At 38.9% G+C, this 19,716-nt stretch overlaps 1 protein-coding gene across 2 annotated transcripts in view; it reads right to left on the bottom strand.

Annotated features, from left to right (window-relative positions):
* itga4 (integrin alpha 4) overlaps nucleotides 1-19,716 on the bottom strand; it is a 106,377-nt gene that overhangs the window by 41,701 nt on the left and 44,960 nt on the right. For both annotated transcript variants that reach the window (XM_052022134.1, XM_052022143.1), the window contains exons 16-18: nucleotides 8,998-9,150; nucleotides 8,243-8,319; nucleotides 1,152-1,302 (exon numbers count right to left, since the gene is read on the bottom strand). In XM_052022134.1, the coding sequence (XP_051878094.1) occupies nucleotides 1,152-1,302; nucleotides 8,243-8,319; nucleotides 8,998-9,150 (381 nt within the window). The remainder of the gene's footprint in view (nucleotides 1-1,151; nucleotides 1,303-8,242; nucleotides 8,320-8,997; nucleotides 9,151-19,716) is intronic.

Below are 19,716 nucleotides of genomic sequence, written 5' to 3'. Positions count from 1 at the left end.
GGGTGCAAGTGGTTATATATCCAGCACTTCTATTCTTCAACAAGAACATTTATATGTTTATAACTATCAAAAACCTGCTGCTAAAGATCCAATTAATCAATGTAAACAACAATTTGCTAAAATGGAATGTATGAAGTTAGGTCAAAATAGCTTAATTCCCAAGACCTAGTTTGCATTTGCCAGTGGGTGTGGGAGAGGACATCAAGTGGCAGACAATAAGATCAGTGAAGCAGCTCTTAACAAGATGGGGAGGGGTCCCCACTTGGGGCCAAGGAGGTGGTTGGACAGGGGTTGGGATGACTGAGGGATGGCCTTATGAAATCAACAGGGAGGGATCATTCACTAATGGTGAAAATCTAGACTGGAACATACCTGGAAAAAGGTAGGTATTAGATAAAGGCCCTGACTTTTACTGGCAGTCAGAGCATCCATCTTCTGACAGGTTATGTTCTTATCTAATTTTTCATCATTTGTGAACAACCCTCCCTACTGATGCTGAGTCCAAACCCCAAACCAATCACCTGATCACCCCCCCATGCAGAAATCCTATCCCAACCACCCTACTTCCCACCAATCTATCCTCTAACTTACCCCTAATCTCTCCCACCTTTGAGCTTCACATGCTAGGCTTCCCCCTGCTCCCATCTCCACTTCATCTGTTCTCCAATACATTTCCTCTAATCTCCACTTTTCACAATGGAAGGAGATTGCAATGGAAAGCCTTTGAGTGTTCTTGTGTACGACCTAGTCTATCAAGTGGGCAATCTGCATGTTGTAGGGCTGGGGCTTCAAGCCAAATTGACACAGAATCCCACACACAACAGCTTTAACTCATTATTATGCACATTACCATTGATTTTGAGCAACATTTTAAATATGTTCCAGGGTTAATTCTAGGATTGTGGCATGATACAGCTGAACATGGAACATTGCAGTAATCGCTATTTTCTCTAAATGACTAATTTGTAATGACAGCTTCCAGAAAAACAAAAGATGTATTTCAGTCTCCAATGATACAAATTATGCTTTGTTTTGTTACCATTTCATCTCCACTAAAAGATCCATTGATCAAAATATGTCATATTAACTCTGACACCATGAAGTAATATGATTGATTAAATGTTATTCGCAAACTTGAATGGTATACCTACCATTTCCACTGTTTTGACAAAGTTTATATACTTGGGCATTTTAACGTTAAGAGTGCTTGAGTACGCGTCATCCCCTGCATTGAACAGATCTATATTCAGGATGATCCTCTTCGCCTCCTGAACTGCCAGATAAGATTTGTTTACATGGTGCCTAGGAAAGAAAACATCAAATCTACATTGATATACGAGCATCACACTGCAGGAAGTATTCTGGCCAAGGCATACAACCTCTTATCAGGTAAAGGCCCCTGCTGGGAATATAAAGTGGGAAAAATACCTTTATATTCTGACCACCAAATATTTTTGTACTATGTAGAGAGATGATGGACAGCATAAATTATTATCCTTGTCACGTCTTTCTTTCTATCTGAAATCCCCAAAGTGCCAACAATTCAGATCCAGATTAACAGATATTCAAGTTGCATATAACCAGTCAGATGTAATGTTTCTATGCTCTAAATTCCAATACTTCGATCTTTACCTTGTTGTTGTAAAAGAAAAATCATTACTTTCTCTACATGCATATAGATTGCTGTCTCTTGGCTGTTTTCTTTTGTGCCAGAAAAACAAGACATTCATAAGATATTCTGGCTTTTAACCAGCACATTAGTCAATGAACACCTTTGGGAAGAAATCTGGCACACAGACAAGAAGCAGAAGGTGAAAAAAATAACACAGGTTATTAGGTTTTAGGGTAACTGCAAATGATAAATATCGTATATTCGAATAATATACTTATACCCGAACAGGAAGGCAAATTTGCACTTTCGACAACATGTTTGCATATTTTTTTGGCAATGAATAACATTTTGACTATATCCCTGAGAGTGTGTTATCTGGCTCATGATGATGTTTCCATGGTGCTGCCAATAAGATGCCCACCAGCCTGGTGCCGAGCATACAGCAGAGCACCAGGTGTGCAACTAGGAGCGTGACAAGGGTACACTAAAGACTTCTGCTGATGAATAATCTTTTCTCTGCCCTCCATAAAATTATCTGGCATAACACAAAGTCAGACACTAATGCAGAGTACTGGCACTGAAAATAATAAAAGTAAATGTGCTGAAATAATTTACAGCAATTCCAAACTACATAGAAAAGGCAATTCGGAGTACTGCATTCAAAGTGATAAATTATTTCTCCCTTGCAAATACAACAGCTAGTATTTTAATATAATCATCACAGCATTTGGTGGTTTTCACCAAACCCCAACCCCCTCTGAAAAAATCCCTCAAATTTAATGCAATCTATTTGTTCACATGATTTGAATGTCGCTGGCAAGGTCAGCATTTATTGCCCATCCCTAATTGCTCCTAATTGAAATGAGTGGCTTTCTAAGCCACTTCAGAGAGGAGTTAATATTCAACCACTTTGGCGGGTCTGGAGTCACTGTTAGGCTGGACTGGGTAAGGATGGCAGATTTCCTCCTCTGATGGACACTCATGAATGTACCAATGACAATCCAGTAGTTTCATGGTCACCTAACCTGACCTAACCAGAATCTCATTCTGGTTTGATCTATATACATGAATATTTTAAATTCTCCCAACTCCCATTAGTAGTGTTCTTTAGCTTTCCCAATAGTCCAGTAGCTTATCCACTGTGCTACAGTACCACTTACAAAGCACCTTAATGCATCATCTTCAATTATGACAGAGATAAGGAGTCAGCTCTCATGCAGGTTAATTCAAGACAAATATGATCACCTGAAAGCCCTGTCTGCAACATAACATTCTGGAATCAAATTTCTTCGTTTATGCCAGTAATTAGTGTGACCCAGGAGGAAGGATTCAGAAGCGGGCCATTCTGTCAGCACCTCACCAACCTGCCAGAGATGACTTTGCATCGATAATACATCCACCAAAATATGAACAAGCAAATTAAAACTACAGCTAAGAAGAATATTAAATCTTTAAAAGTTTTTCTTAAACTTAAGCCAGCACCACTGCAGCAATTTCTATCTCAGCTGGAACGGGAAGCTCATTAAGTGCTATAAATAGGCTCAGCACCACCCTCCAAATGCAAATTAATCTATCCCTATGAAATAAGCCAAATCAAGACATGGGGAAGGCACTGACTGCAGTCCTGTCCAGCTTCACTCTTCTGCAAAGTATCCAACATCATATTGCTTTACTTACCACTACTACACTGACATCTAAAATATTGCAAACAAATGTAACTATTATACAAAACATCAGAAATGTTTATCTATCAGTACCAGACAGAAACTGGCCATCACATAACGAAATAGCATGGATTCAATCAAATGGACTAAGTTGCTATCTCAGAATCAGTAAAGGGTTGGAGTTATCCTTCTGACCCCTAAATGGTTAAACAGGAAGGAAAAACTTTGCAAAATTTAAAAGGATAGCTGTGGAAAACTACCAGACCAGATCACTGGACTGACTGGTTTTGTATTACGACAATTGAAGGACAATTGACAACGTAGCAGAAATTGTGGACTGATAAACTCACCATCCAAGATAAACTGTTCACATCAGAAACTAGCAGATTAGCCCTACAGAGCAAGATAACAATAAAGAAAAACAGTACAATTGGAACATTTGGGAATGAATATATATGGGGGCACAGTAGTCCATCAGGAACTGATGCAGTACCCATAACATCAGATAATTAAGAGAAAGAGCTGGAGGTATAAACATTGACATTACACTTGGAGTCATAGATAGATTCAGTCAATCAGTTTGAGATTGTACATTTGGCCCAGACTGCCAATCTGAGGGACATTCATATACAATGATCAGCTATGTTTGGGATCTGTGAAAGGAATAGTTTAAGAGATTTAAAATTAGAATAGCATTTGGTGATGATAGTATGGAAAAGGAATAACACAATGTGAATAAAGTTCTTCAGTTAAAGGAGTGTAGATATTTGTCTCGTGAATTACAAAGTCAAATTCTTTAACAGATGGAAGTGTTGGTCATACTCCATTCCTACAGAGATTACAACATGGAAAGCAGCTATTCAATCACAGAGTCCATACGAATGCTATGCCCCAGCAATCCAGTCTGGCCCATTTCCTGGTCCTCTCCCCAGAGCTGTGAAAATTCTTTCCTTTTCAACACCTACCAAGCCTCTTTTTGAATGCTGCATTTGAATGTGCCTCCAATACTACTCCTCGCCTAGCTACTTGGTGCATAAGTTGTAGGCCGTATCTCAAACAGCGATGAGTCGGAGTACAGGAAGGAGATAGAGAGCTTAGTGGAATGGTGTCATGACAACAACCTTTCCCTCAATGTCAACAAAACAAAAGAGCTGGTCATTGACTTCAGGAAAGGGGGTGGTGTACATGCACCAGTCTACATCAATGGTGCTGAGGTCGAGAGGGTTGAGAGCTTCAAGTTCATGGGTGTGAACATCACCAACAGCCTGTCCTGGTCAAATCACGTAGATGCCACGGCCAAGAAAGCTCACCAGTGCCTCTACTTCCTCAGGAGGCTAAAGAAATTTGGTTTGTCCCCTTTGACTCTCACCAACTTTTACCGATGCACCATAGAAAGCATCCTACCTGGATGTATCACGGCTTGGTATGGCAGCTCCTCTGCTCAGGACCACAAGAAGCTGCAGAGAGTTGTGGACACAGCCCAGTACATCACGGACACCAGCCTCCCCTCCTTGGACTCTTGTCTTTACCTCTCTTTGTAGCAGCCAGCATAATCAAAGACCCCATCCACCCAGGACATTCTCTCTTCTCTCCTCTTCTATTGGGTAGAAGATACAGGTGCCTGAGGGCACGTACCACCAGACTTAAGGACTGCTTCTACCCCACTATGATAAGACTATTGAACGGTTCCCTTATACAATAAGATGGACTATGACCTCACGATCTACCTTGTTGTGACCTTGCACCTTATTGCACTGCACTTTCTCTGTAGCTGTGACACTTTACTTTGTACTGCTACTGTTTTCACCTGTACTGCATCAATGCACTTTGTACTAACTCAATGTAACTGCACTGTGTAATGAATTGACCTGTACGATCGGTTTGCAAGACAAGCTTTTCACTGTACCTCGGTACAAGTGACAATAATAAACCGATACCAATACCAGATGTTTCTCCTTATGTCACTTTTGGATCTTTTGCCATTCATGGTCATTCAGTATCAGCCAGTTCCTGAACCTTCCACCAATAGAAATAGTTTCTATTACTGTCTAGATCCTTTGGAATTTTAAATATCTCCAACAGATCTTCTTGTAATATCCTCCCTTTCCAGGAGAGTGATCTCTGCTTCTCCAGTATATCACATACCTGGGGCCCCTCATCCTTGGAATTATTTTAATAAATCTCTTCTACACCTTCTCTAAAGCCTTTACATCTTTCCTGAAGTGTTGCACTCAGGACTGAAACCATTTCTCCAGCTATTGCTGAACCAGTGATTTTATTGAGGTTTATCATGACTTCCTTGCTCTTGAACTCTGTGCCTCTATTTATAAAATCCAGGATCTCACACACATTTTAACCACCTTCTCAATCAGCCCTACTGCTTCTAATGAACTATACACACATAACCCCAAGTTCATCTGTTCTTTTTCTCCTTTTAGAAATGTTCTCTACAGTTTATATAGCCACTTAATTGTTTTAAAGAACACACTTATGGACTAAAGTATAAAATATGGGAAGTTAATTGAAGCAAATTTTGCAGGGAAATTTCAGTATGGAATTGCCTGCATTTCTCAGCAAGTTTGAGGTTACAGCACAAATATTCACAACACAGAAATCCCAAACTCCTGCCAATTGTCCAGTGGAGAATCTACAACTACACTCTGCCACATGGAGTCAAATGATGGAGCTAACCGTGCAGTAAATTCCATCACAGGCACTGACAAACCTGACTAAACAACCTGCGCCAGGTAAAACCTTTCTGGCAGATCTTTTTAACCTTTGGAGTTTATTTCAATATCTTAAATGCTTTTTATATGTTTTGAAACCTTTAGTTCAAATGTTTCACATCTTTGAAGAATAAGTTTGAAAAATTTTTGAGTATGTCCCAAAGGTGTGAAGCACTGTTTTCACATTTCTGACAGGTGGGCAAGTCAGAGCATGGCTTAGCTGTCCATTACCATTTTTAATCAGCTTTGCAAATGCAGCTTGATCTAATTCCCCTACCTCCACGTGATGGGATTTGCGCTTTGGGGAGAACAGTCATCCATTGAGGGTAGGAAACTGGAGCAAGGGTTCTCTGAGCCTCAACTTGCATCAGCAGCATTGAGAACATTGTCAGAGGTTTCTAATTTTGTGTCTTGCCTGTTCTTATCACACAAAGTGATAGAAGCAGCACCAGCAAGCAGGGTGAATACTTAATACTTACACACATCAAGCTTACAAAAATTTTAAAAATTGATATTGCAGTTTCATTACTTGCGTTTATTTTACATGAACTGTATTTGAAGACTTTTTTTAAAATCAGGTTAAAAGATTATAGGCAATTAATAGACAGAAACAGATTCATTTATGTAGTGCCCTTCATACTTTTGCAATGTCACAAGGAGCTTTACAACCAATAAGGATTTACCGTAATGTAGAAAATGCAGCAGCCAATTAACATACAGGACAAAAGCAAAATACTAATGCCAAATTAGCTGTCATAGTATTAATGGAAATAAGTAGAGGTAACGTACAGGACTACTGCATGAGGATTTCGCCAGATAAGTGCTGTAAAAATAATCCTTTTAGATTCAGCTGAGGAACAGAAAGGTATTGCCACATTTTTGGGAGTGCATTATATCAATCACTAATCTGTGGACAGGAGATGGAGGAAGGAATTTTTAGGTAAATGTAAAATGGATGCTTACTGTAACATCCTGTTTGAATAATTGGATACTTTATTTCTCCATAAATAAAGGAAAGATGTAGTTGGAAAGACAGATTGTTCTAATAATTTTCTTCAGGTCTGTTTTCTCAGTCAATGTGTCACCATTCGATGAGCCAGAAAACTAGGTAATCATGCAGAGCAAATAAACAATTTAAAGGTGACTGAGTATTTGGGAAACAATCCATAACCTAATTAGATTTTGTGTAAGAACAGAAGGATTAAAGAAAAGTTGAAGGATATGTGGCAGGAAAAATGTGTGAGGCAGAGGATAAAAGAATAAAAGCATAGATTGCCAATAAAAAATATTTAAGACAGTGATGCAAAAGGTACAAATTAAATATATTCCAGTTGGGAAGAAAAGGCTTTGAAGACTGGACATATCAAGTTATAAATCAAATGACAATCACTTTTAGAACTCAAAGCCTAATGATCAAAATGATTCCATTCAAATATAACATTTTTATGAAACCTACAAAGGGATCAGAAATGCCAAGAGATAATATGAAAGAAAACCAGAAAACAGCATCAAAGTCAAGAAACAACTCTGTATGGGAACACGGCTAATAGAAATATAAGGTAACAGTACAGCTGTGAAAAAGACAGTACAATAGAAGGTGAAGGTATCTCACGGATACTGTATGTTACATCAATTTTCAGAATGGAGATGGATATCGGTATTACACATCTGCTGTAAAAGGCTATTATTCAAATCCCTTACTGCTTCATCTCCAGTGGATAACAATGTGAAAAAATCCATAGTCGTAGAGCACCTCAAGCCACAGCTCATGAGAAAATCCAGCTAATCCTGTACATCTGAGAAAAATAGCAATACATTTCTTCACTTGATATACTTTTGAGTAAGTGATCATAAGAACATAACAGAAGCAGAAGTGTGACATTTAGTCCTTTATGAGGGCTCATCTTTTACCTCAGTGCTACTTTCCTGCACTAACCCTATAATCCCTCTTAATATCTAGACACCTACCAATTTGCAGGCAGGTCTTTCCAAGGATACAGGAACCATGCAACGTTGTGGGTACTGTGTCACCAGGACCTCATAAAACTTCCATACTCTTGCACACAAACCTTCTTGCAATAAAGCCTTCATAGTTACTCTCTGTACCCACGTCAGCTTAGTGATTTGTATACAAGCACACGCAGGTGCCTTTTTAGAAAATGTTCTGAATTGATTAGTGGGTCAAAGACAGAATGCACTCACTGTAGAAGAAGCTACTCACCGTAGAAGAAACTACTCACCCTTCCAGCACCAGTTTTCCAGAAACTTGAAGATTAGCAGCACAATCTTCAAAAGCACACAATCGTTCAAAATGTGTCTGTTCAAAAATAAAAATCCAGAAGCACACATTAAAACCAATATGAAAAGGGAAACAAAATAGTGTGTCTTAATAGATAAAGAACACTACAAAGCTGCAAGTGCCATTATATTTCTGAGAACATTCAATAATAAACTCCTGAATAAGCTGCACGTCCTATTACATGGAATAATAGACATACGTTTATGATACTGACCTAGCATTCAAGTAAAGGGGTGATGGGTCGGACCTCAAGTCGGTTGCTGGGATTGGAGATGAAAAGAGGTGGGAGCATGGGCCAGCGTGCTGCCTCCTGTGGAGCCAGAAGGAACACTCCTGATCCTCTTGATTCCTACAGAAGGTCGCAAGCTAACTTCTCTGGTGGTTTCCAACAGAAACACTGGTCAGGCTGCTGTAAGTCTGGCAGCACGTACTCCACTCCGTTTTAGCTCAATTTAACACAGGAATCCTAAAACAGATGTTAAGCCTGAGTAGCATAGCTCAGAAGTCACCTGTCAAATTGGTACCTGGCAGACTTCCAAAAGGAGGAAGGGAAATCAGGCACAGGATCCATAGCCAAAGATTAGCTCTGCCTAACATAGGCTTTCCAGCCAGATATTCAAATAAATTAGTTTGCAACCTGAAGATTCAAACTCTACCATTACATGAAATATAAAATATAAACATATGAGCTCACACCTTGTTTCTGACTTCATTTGCTTTATTTTCATTCTTTTGCAAAACAGGCTGGAGTGGAGGGAAAGTATCTCTGGAATCATTCTTCACAATATGCTTACCCAGGGAATACGTTACTTCAAACTCGACTGGTGTGATAATATCTCGGACATTTTCCTTTTAAGACAAGAAATTACTTCATAAGAAAGAGATCCGTAAAAGGTATCTGAATCATATCATTGCTTTAACATTTCTAGAGAATAACTGACCAACCAAAATTCAGAGATAATGTTACAGTAAATGTAGTAGCAATTGTAAAATTTATTTTAGTTAAGAGTCAGAGGGAAATGGAGGACCCATTCTCTATACACTTTTCCATGGAAGATTCAAGTTGATGCCAAAGAGATATCCAAGGGTTTAAATGATAACGTTACCTTTTGGTAAGATGTTCATACTAGAGAAATTTTGATAAGATATATGGTAAAAATTATGTCTGCAGCAAGTCAGAAAACAAAGGGTTTAAGTTGATCAGCAAAAGACCAATTAGAAATGTCTAAAGGCTGGAAGTTTTCTTTGAATTACAGAGGGTTGCCGGAACATGGAATGCCCTGATAGCAATAGTACTGGATGCAAAATTCAGAAATGACCTTATATAACAATGGGTAAGGGAGCCTTGGAAACAAAAGCAATAGAAGGAAGGTGGCCCTCAAATTATACACGTGGGTTAAATTTATTACTCTACACACAATGCACTGTCTGAAGGGATGGGGTTTAAGCAGTAGAAAGTGAACTTGGCAGCCCATGGTTGTGATGGGAATTGCAACCCCCAAGAACAGGTGTTTAGGGGCTGGTGGGGAGATAAATTGCTAATGTGAGATTGCAAATGCCACCCACCTCCAATGCACCAACCTCAGATTTTAATGGAGAGCACCTGGAAGTGTGAGATCTTATTATTGTAGGCAGGCCGCAAGTTAATGGTGCAATTACCATCCTTGGGCGACTTTAATAAAATGTCCCCAAATAAGTATTACTTCAATTCAAACTTAACATCTCTAGCACTGTTCCCTGTGGCAGGAAACTGAACAGATTAACAGAGTCTAGAATAAGCCTCAGTTCAGGTGGTTTCTTAAACAGGTCTTTCTCACAGCTAAATAAAAGTTCAAGTAATGCCAATGCACCTCATTTACTTTGGTCAAACACTTACTACATAGAGTGTTTACATTGAAACAGCCTTTTCTAAATTTTGGAGCTGTTTAAATTGACAAAATTCAAACGGGAGGTACTTTGGATGTGTTTGTCAAGATGTGGAAGACTAGAACAATCCAGGGGTATGGATGCTGGTTATTATGTCCTGGGGTATGGACCCTTTAAGATATGGAAACCCAATAAGAAAAGGGTTCAAGCCCTGGCTAAGAGAAGTTAAAAACAGTGTTAGGTCACTGGATTAGGTTTATTATGATGTCAAAAAGAGCAATAAGCTCTGAAGAATGGCGAAATTTCAGAATACAGCCAAGAACCACCTAAAAATTGATAGGGGAAGGCAGAACACAAGAATAATCTTGCTTGGAACACAAAAACAGACTGTAAAATCTTATACAAATAAATAAAAATCAAATTTAATGTGGATCATGAGGACAGGAAGGAGAAATCACGAGGGAATAAGGAAATACAAAGAAATTAAAATTATGTACTTGTCTTTATAGAAGAAAATACAGAAAATAATTGGCAAACATTAAGAAGATAACCAGAATGAAAGTCAGAATTATAAAAAAAATATTAGGATTGGGAAATAAATGGGGCTGAAAGCTGATAAATCCCCAGGACTTGACGATGTGCATCTGTGGCTTTGAAAGAGGTTGCTGTGGAGATAATGAATGCACTGGTGGTCATCTTCCAAAATTCTTCAGATTCTAGATCTGCTCCTACAGACAGGAAAGTAGCAAATGCAAACACACAATTTAAGAATCTTTTCTTAAAAGAAACAGAAAATGGGGACTTACAGACCAATTAATTCAGTTTCAGTCATGGAAAAATGACATAATCTATTATTTAGGAAACGATAGCAGGGTACTTAGAAAAGAATAAAAGAATTGCGCAGAGTCAACATGGATTTATGAAAGGGAAATCATGTTTTGCAAATCAACTGGAATTTTTTTGGGTTTTAATTGGCTGAATAGATTGAGGGATGTATCTGGACTCTCAGAAGACCTTCAGTAAGGTGCCACACAAGAGATAAGAGCGCATGGACTTGGGGGTACTGTATTGATGCGTATAGAGAATTGGTTAATGGACATAAAACAGAAGAATAAATGAATCATATTTTGGATGGGAGGTTGTGACAAAGAGTGCCACAGGAATAGTACTGGGTGCCAGCTATTCACAATCCATTTTCTTGTAAGATAAGATATCTTTATTAGTCAATGAGGCAATTAAATGTAATGTATCGAAGTTTGTTAAAGATACAAAGCTGAGTGCCAATGTGGGCTGTGAGGAGGATGCAGGGAGACTTTACAAAGACATAGACTTGCTCGATGAATTGGAAAGAAGATGGCAGTTGAAATATCATGGTAGAAAAAATAGAAAAGTGGAATTTTTTTTTGTGATGATAGATTGGAAAATGTTGGTCTATGGAAGGAACTGTGTCCCCCGATACATGAATCATTAAAAGATAATTTCCATTGTACAGCAAGCAATTAGAAATATAAACTGTATATTGACATTTATTACAAAATAAAACTTGACTACAAAAAGCAAAGACATCCTACTAGAATTATATAGGTAAGTAAGACTGCTCCTGGAATAATCTGTACAGATGTGGTCTCCCTACCTAAAAGAGTGATAGCAACAAAGGTTCACCAGATTGATTCCTGGGCCAGTGGGGTTTGTCCTTTGAGAAGAAATTAAGTAGAACTAGCCAATGCTCTGTAGAATTTAGAAGAATGAGAAAGGACCTCATTGAAATATACAAAATTCTCACCAGTCCTTACAGGATAAATGCTGGAATGATGTTTCCCCCAGCAGCGTGTTCAGCACCAAGGGCCAAGGTCTCAAAAAAAATGGAGCTGGCCATTTAGAATAGGGATGAAAACTTCTAAATTGTAGAGATTATGTGAATGACCAGTTAGTACGTGACTATTTGCTGTCCAATGTTCCTCTTCATAATACATGCCTCCAGAATTCAGCAATTGCGTATCTGCCACAATCACTTCCAAGTCATCCTTACCACGAGCATTTTACTCATGCCCACTTACGGAGTGTGAAGGAGCAGGTGGCTACCTAATTTGCTTAATAGAAGAACCAAAATGCAAGTGTCTGCACGAGTGCAAGGCTGTAGGTCCAGTGACAGTGCATTCTGAGAAGCAACAATGTCTTTCTTGAGAAATCAATGTCATGCATTTACTCCAACACCTATGATATGAATGACTTTTGAAGACAAAAGAGTGGGATGATTTAGTCATGGAAATATCTCATAGTTCAATCTCTGATGAAATAAAATCAACATGTGTCAGGAGTTCATGCAATTTTGTTATCAACCTGCTGAGAACACTGTCTTTCCACCTCTGACTGCAAGAAACACAGATCTACAAGGGATTCCCTCTCACATGGGGGCTGGACTATTTGTTGTTGCTCACCACCTTGCTTGTATTTTACCCTTTCTCCTAACAACAAATCTGCCAACAAACTGATGATGACGTATTCATCCAATGGACAAATGCAACATATTGTATTAGGACCAAGGAGGGTATCAATATTGATGGAAAAATGAGGCAATGCTGAAACATAATGACCATGAAGGCTCTGCAGTTCTGGAAGTTGAACAGCAATGAGAAGTGCTGGAGTGCATTTGGAAAGACAGAGTGAAAGTGAGTGGGAGGACCTTAAAACACAGAACACAAGTCAAACAGCAAAAGCAAAATTCTGAACTCGAGACTGTTCCTGCAAACCATGTCCACTCACACCTTCTTGATGAAGGCTCCAACTCTCTAAGAGTCAGGCAGCATGGAAACAGGCCCTTTGGCCCAACTCGTCCATGCCGACTGTGTTGCCCAGTGAGCTTGCCCCAACTGCCTGTGTTTGGCCCATAGCCTCTCCTATTCATGTACTTATCTAGATGGCTTTTAAATGTTGCTAGTGTGCCCACCTCAACCACCATTTTTGGCAGTGCTTTCCAAATATGCACCACCCTCTGCATGAAGAAGCAGCTCCTGATGTCCCTTTTAAATCTCTCACCTCTGATCTTAAACCTATGCCCTTTTGTTTTTAGAATCCCCTCTCTGGGAAAAAGATTATGTGCTTTCACCCTGTCTATGCCCCTCATGATCTTATATAACTATCAATCTCCTATTTCCATGGAATAAAGTCCTAGTCTATGCAACCTCTCCTTGTAACTCTGGCCTCCAAATCCAGGCAGCATCCTGGTAATTTTTTCTGCACTCTTTCTAGTTTAATAACATCTTTCCTGTAACAGGGTGACCAAAACTGTACACAATACTCTGAGTGCAGCCTCACCAACATCGGCGACATAACTTCCCAACTCCTATATTCAATGCACTACCCTGTCCACCTGTGACACTGCTTTCAGCAAATTAAGCACTTGCACTCCTCGGTCCCTCTGTTCCGCAACACTCCCCGTAGCCCTACCATTCACTGTACAAGTCCTACTGTGGTTTGATCTCCCAAAATGCAATACCTCACATTTATCTGGATTGAAAGCCATTTGCCAATTCTCAGCCCACATACCTAGCTGATCAAGATTCCCCTGTAATTTTTCATAACCTTCTACACTATCTACAAAACCTATTTTAGTATCATCTGCAAACTTACTAACCATGCCTTGGACATTCACATCCAAATAGTTTAAATAAATTACAAACAACAAAGGTCTCAGCACCAGCCCCTGTGGCACACCACTAGACACAGGCCTCCAGTCTGAGAAGCAACCCTCAACTATCACCCTCTGCTTCCTACCACTGAGCAAATTGTGAATCCAATCTGCTATCTCCCCCTGGATCCCATGCGATCTAACCTTCCAGATTAGCCTGCTATGAGGGGCCTCGTTAAAGGCCTTACTAAAGTCCATATAGACAACATCCACTACCCTACCCTTATCTACCCTCTTGGTTACTTCCTCGAAGAACTCCAAGAGATTTGTCAGACATGAATTCCCATGCAGAAAGCTGTGCTGACTGTCCTGAATCAGACCCTGTCTCACCAAATGTTGGCAGATTCTGTCCCTCTGAATCCCCTCCAGCAATTTACCCACCATTGATGTCAGACTCACTGCCTGTAGTTTCCTGGCTTGTTTTTGCTGCCCTTTTGAAACAGTGGTGCCACATTAGCCACTCTCCGGTTCTCCAGAACCTCACCTGTGGCAAGAGATGAAGCAAAAAATCTCTGCAAGGGCCTCCACACCATCTTCTCAAGCTTTCCACAAGGTCCAAGAATGCAGGTCAGGCCCTGGGGGTTTATCCATTTTAATGCACTTTAAGGTCTTCAACAACTCCTCCCTGCTAATTCGTATGTGGTCCAAGACAATACCACTCATTTCCCCCATGTCCTTAACTTCAATCGTTTTCTTCACAGTAAAAACTGAAGAGAAATACTCATTAAAAATCTCTCCCTTTCCCTCTGGTTCCACACACAGAGAGCTCTGCTGATATTTAAGGGGATCTATCCTCTCCTTAACCTCCCTTTTACTCTTAATAATATCTAAATCTCTTCCTCCCTCTGCTAGGGAAAAGTCCTGTCTGCACCTGACAGTAATTCCAATATAGCTCAAAGCTCCTTTGCTCTCTGTGATTGCATTCATTGTAAACACATCCAACTCCTCCACTCTTCATTTGTCCATTATCCCCCAAATGCAGTAAGTACACCTGTTTAAAATCACCTCAACAAGAGCTTTTACAGGCATTTGAAAGACCAGGAATTGCTCTGTAGAGCCAGAAATGTGGTGCCACTTGCCAACACATTAATGGGAAAATCTTATTAAAAACATGACAATGAGATTTCTCCAGATGTTAACATAATTAATATCAAATCCTCAGAGGAACTTCAGGCACAATTCTTGAATGGAAAGACAACAGGATATATGAATTTTGATAATGTATACTTTGGCTACTCCTTCCTTTGGAATATAAGGTAGGAGATATTAGCTTACATCCACCAACATCTATAAAACAAATCAATTTTTCTGTCAATGAACACTTTCAGTGACTTTGTCACCTATACACAGAGAAGGAGACGACTGTGGAAAGAATATCCTCTATGATGTCTCTTAAAGCTGAACAAGAAGTTGATATTTAATGTCATTGAATCACATATATGGCACAGAAACAGGCCCTTCAGCCCACTAAATCCATGCTAACCATCAACCACCTGTTTACACCAATCTTACATTGATATCATATTTTTAATATTCTTCTCACATTCCCACCAAGTCCCCTCTGATTCTACCATTCACCTACAAACTACAGGCAATTTATAAGAGCCAATTAATCAACTAGCTCATGATTTCTACACATAGGAGGAAACTGGAGCACTAGGGGGAACCCACATGGTCACAGGGAAAACATGCAAACTTCACACAGACAACAATGGACATCAAAATTGAACCTCGGTAACTGGAGCTGTGAGGCAGCAGCTCTAATAGCTGCACCGTTGTGCTACCTCTATGTAAAGAATGACATTTAAGAACTATATCAAATGGTGACCACTACTCTTGAAATTAAATTTCATCACAAGTTAAAAATGTCAGCACACACATTACAGTGCAATGTTCTGTTCCAGTACATCAGTTCTACTGTGGAATTGTAAAATTTGGAATTAAAGAACAGCATGCAGTGATATTTAATAGAGTGCATATTAATAGTTCAATATTTAATAGAGTGCATATCTTCCTCAAAGCCAACTTAGCACTATCAGTTCAGAATCAAATTCAAGGGTAATATGAAAATTCAGACACATTGTAGAAGCTCCAAACACAAAACTTTAGTTTCGACTTTCTCTTCACATCTGCTGACTGATTTGTTGTTTCTTTTTCCCCAGAATTTAGTATTTTTCTTTTTGGTTTCCAGAAGTTGAATTTTTATTTTTCACTTGTAGTGCCAGAAGACTGAGGATTCAATTCTTGGCTTGTGTCAAGCTATTGATCTGACCTGAGGCAGTGATTGGGCACTACACTCAACATCAATGTCCCAGATAAGAAAGCTACAGTGATTCCTGTCCTGCTGTACACCACAGCAGCCCAACAAGTCTTAATGGTGAGCACATACCAGACCATTACAGGATCCTAGTCTGACATGATGCCATCCACAGTTGGACAGGCAGTCAACATCAACTGTTCAGGCTAACGTTCTAATGGCGGAAGGTATACGAAATAAGCTGACACCTGTACTGCTAAATCCCACCAAGAGTGTTTTAGATAGCTAAATTAAATGAAAGGAATTTAGCCGATTCCCAGCCATTGACTGAGCAAAACATTCCAAGCTTTTTGTGTAAGTAATATTAACAGCTTGCAGCAGTGACTATTACAATACTGGCCTTGATTAAATTATTCCCTAGGTGTATGTGACAGAGAAGTAATGATTGTCCTTCCACATGCTCAGTGTTTCCATTCATACTTACATGCTTGCTTTGGCCTAAATTGAATGTCATTTAATCTGTATTAATTTTCCACAAGGTCTCTTATATGTCTACAGTATATTAAATGTGTCTAATCACCAATTAATTATTCTGTTCTGGATTAATATAAATTAAGTGCACTCAAGTAAGCATTTTATTTGAGAGATTATTGAACATTTATCGCAAACAGCTTCATCAGTATATTGCATAACACTTTAGTGACAACAGGTGGATTCTTTCCATTTTGCAGTAATGCCCCCCCACTGATACTACTGATTTTATTTGACAATGTCACTGTTTGAATTTTTCCATGGAGTCTCCATGCGACATACTCAAAAGATTTAGAGATCTTGCAATTCATATTGTTGAAATACAGCACACCACAATATCAAAATACTGAGTAATCCAAATGCTTTTAATGCAGTTATTGCATTTAAAATTATAAACTTCAATTTTTCATTTAATTACAAGACCATTTTCGTATGATTCTATTGAACATAAAAGTTATGCATGAAGTAGAGAGGCAGGTAGGAAGGAGTACTGTTCATAAGCTCGATAGAGAGCCTAGCCTGCCGGCAGCACACATCACAAGATGAATTCATCAAAGCACTGCACTCACACTGGAATGGGTAGTTCTAGTAATGTGAGGTACTTTCATGAAGGCACTAGGTTACAGAGGGCTTGATAAATTAAATAATTACACCATGTGCTCTGTAATTTTTCTGTGTTCTTTGTATATTTTCTGTTGGGAGTAGGAAGTGCATCGCCATAATGTGGATTGAGAATGCTGCAGCTCTTAAAAGGCTTCTTATAGCTAAATGTTGCATTTTGTGAATCCATGCATTGCCTGGATTCATCAAAGCACTGCACTCACACTGGAATGGGTAGTTCTAGTAATGTGAGGTACTTTCATGAAGGCACTAGGTTACAGAGGGCTTGATAAATTAAATAATTACACCACGTGCTCTGTAATTTTTCTGTGTTCTTTGTATATTTTCTGTTGGGAGTAGGAAGTGCATCGCCATAACTCTGAAAAGGCTATGAATGACAGCAGCACTTGGAGAAACATTCATAAAAGAGGTTTCAGTGTAGGTGGAAAGATACATCAATGAAGTCTGTCATATCCATGGAGCATTGGAAATATGGAAAAAAGTTCAAAAGAATGAGAATGAATATTAGTGCAGGACTGGCTAAAAATACAAACAAATACCAAACATCCAGTTTGCAGCATGGTGCCCCATTAGCCCACAATGCTCTTGCCCAAACTTTGTGCTCCATTACAGTCAAGGGTAAACTTTGAATTCCCCTAAACAATAAAGGTAATATAGGGGATAGCATCAAATAGGAAATTAAACAAGCACATAACAAGGGTACTACATTAAGCTACATATAGATGAGCCAAACCAAATCATACTGTGGAGGAAGAATTCCTGGTCTTTAGGTCCAGTATGTCGAGCAGCCAACTAAGGAAAATGCTATTTAGTCTGGGTATTGTGCAAAGAGAGTGTTAGTTAAAAATCATGTCCTGCAAAGTCCATTAGGAAAGCAACCATAACATGATAAAATTCTTCATTAAAATGGAAAGTTAAGGTAGTTAAATAGGTACTTGAGTCCTAAATCTAAATGGAGAAAACAATGAAAGTAAAGGAGTAAGTTGGCGAAGATAAACTGAGGACCTTCATTCAATGGCAAGATGTAAATAGGCAATGGCTAACATTTAGGGACCAAATGCAAGAACTACAACAGTTATACATTTCTGCCTGATGCAAAATACAAAAGGAAATGCGGCTTAACCATGACTAATAAGGAAGGGCAGTTTTACATATAAAGAGTTATCACATAAGGTTGCTCGCCAAAGTTGCAAACCTGAGTATTGGGAGCAGTTTAGGTTTCAGCAAAAGAGCACAAAGTAATTGATTAAATAGAGTATGAGAGTAAACTTGCAGGGCACATAAAAGTGGACTGTATACACTTCTACAAATAAGTAAAAGATTAGTGAAGTCATGTGTAGGACCCCTGCAATCAGAGACAGAATAATTCATAATAAGGAACAGGAAAATGGCAGACCAATTAAACATTTACTTTGATTTTATTTTCACATAATAGGACATAAGTACTTTCCAGAAACATTAGGGAATCAGGAATCTTATGAAGGTGAGAAACTAAATGAAATTAGTATTTAAAATAGTGAAAGAAAAATTAGTAACACCAAAAGCTGATAAATCCACAAGGACTGATAACTTGCATCCAGAGTATGAAAGGAGGTAGCTGTGGAAATAATGGATTAATTGACCAACATTTTCCAGAACACTATAGATTATGGAATAGTTACTGAAGATTAGAGGGAGGCTAATGTAACCCAACTATTTAAAAATGAGGGAGAAAACAGGAAACTGCTAATTGTTAGCCTAACAATGGTACTGGGGAAATAGCTGAAGGATAAGATAACATGGCTCTTGGAAAACATCAGCAAGATCAGAAAAAGTCATTCTGGATTTCTGGAAGGGGAAACAACTTACTAGAGGGTGTTTTTCTGAGGATGTAAAGATAGAATAGATGAGATTAAATCAGTGGATATGGTGTGCTTGGATTTTCAGAAAACCTTTGATAAAGTCCAACATACAAGGTTAGTGTGTAAAACTAAAAAGTGTACGGTATCTGGGGTAATGCTTTGGTGTGGAATAAAAAAGTGATTGACAGATGAAAAATGAGAAGGAATAAATAGTCTTCTTTGAGAAGGCATGAGGTAACTCACGAGTACTTAAGTCTTTACACAATATACATCAATGATTTAGATAAGGGTTTCAAAGTTTACTGACAACACAAAGCTGAGTGGGATTATGAATTGTGAGGAGGCTTCAAGGTAACTTATTGAGCGAGTGAACGACATTGGCAGGTGCAATATAATGTGAATAAACATGAAGTTATCTACCAGTAGAAAAAAAGTGTACCATTTAAATGGTGTTAGATTTGGAAAATCGTTAAGTGTTATTGTAGAAAGAGACTTGGGTGTTTGTGTGTACTGGTCACTGAAAGCAAACATGCAGGTACAACAAGTAGCTGAAGCAGCAGGAGTTAAGTTGGCCTTCATAGTAAGATAATAAGACTACCGGGTCAAGGATG

This window comes from Pristis pectinata, chromosome 1, assembly GCF_009764475.1.
Source record: "Pristis pectinata isolate sPriPec2 chromosome 1, sPriPec2.1.pri, whole genome shotgun sequence".
NCBI classification, from domain to species: Eukaryota; Metazoa; Chordata; class Chondrichthyes; order Rhinopristiformes; family Pristidae; genus Pristis; species Pristis pectinata.
Note: the sequence above shows the minus strand (reverse complement) of the source record. Positions and strands in the feature narration are given on the sequence as shown.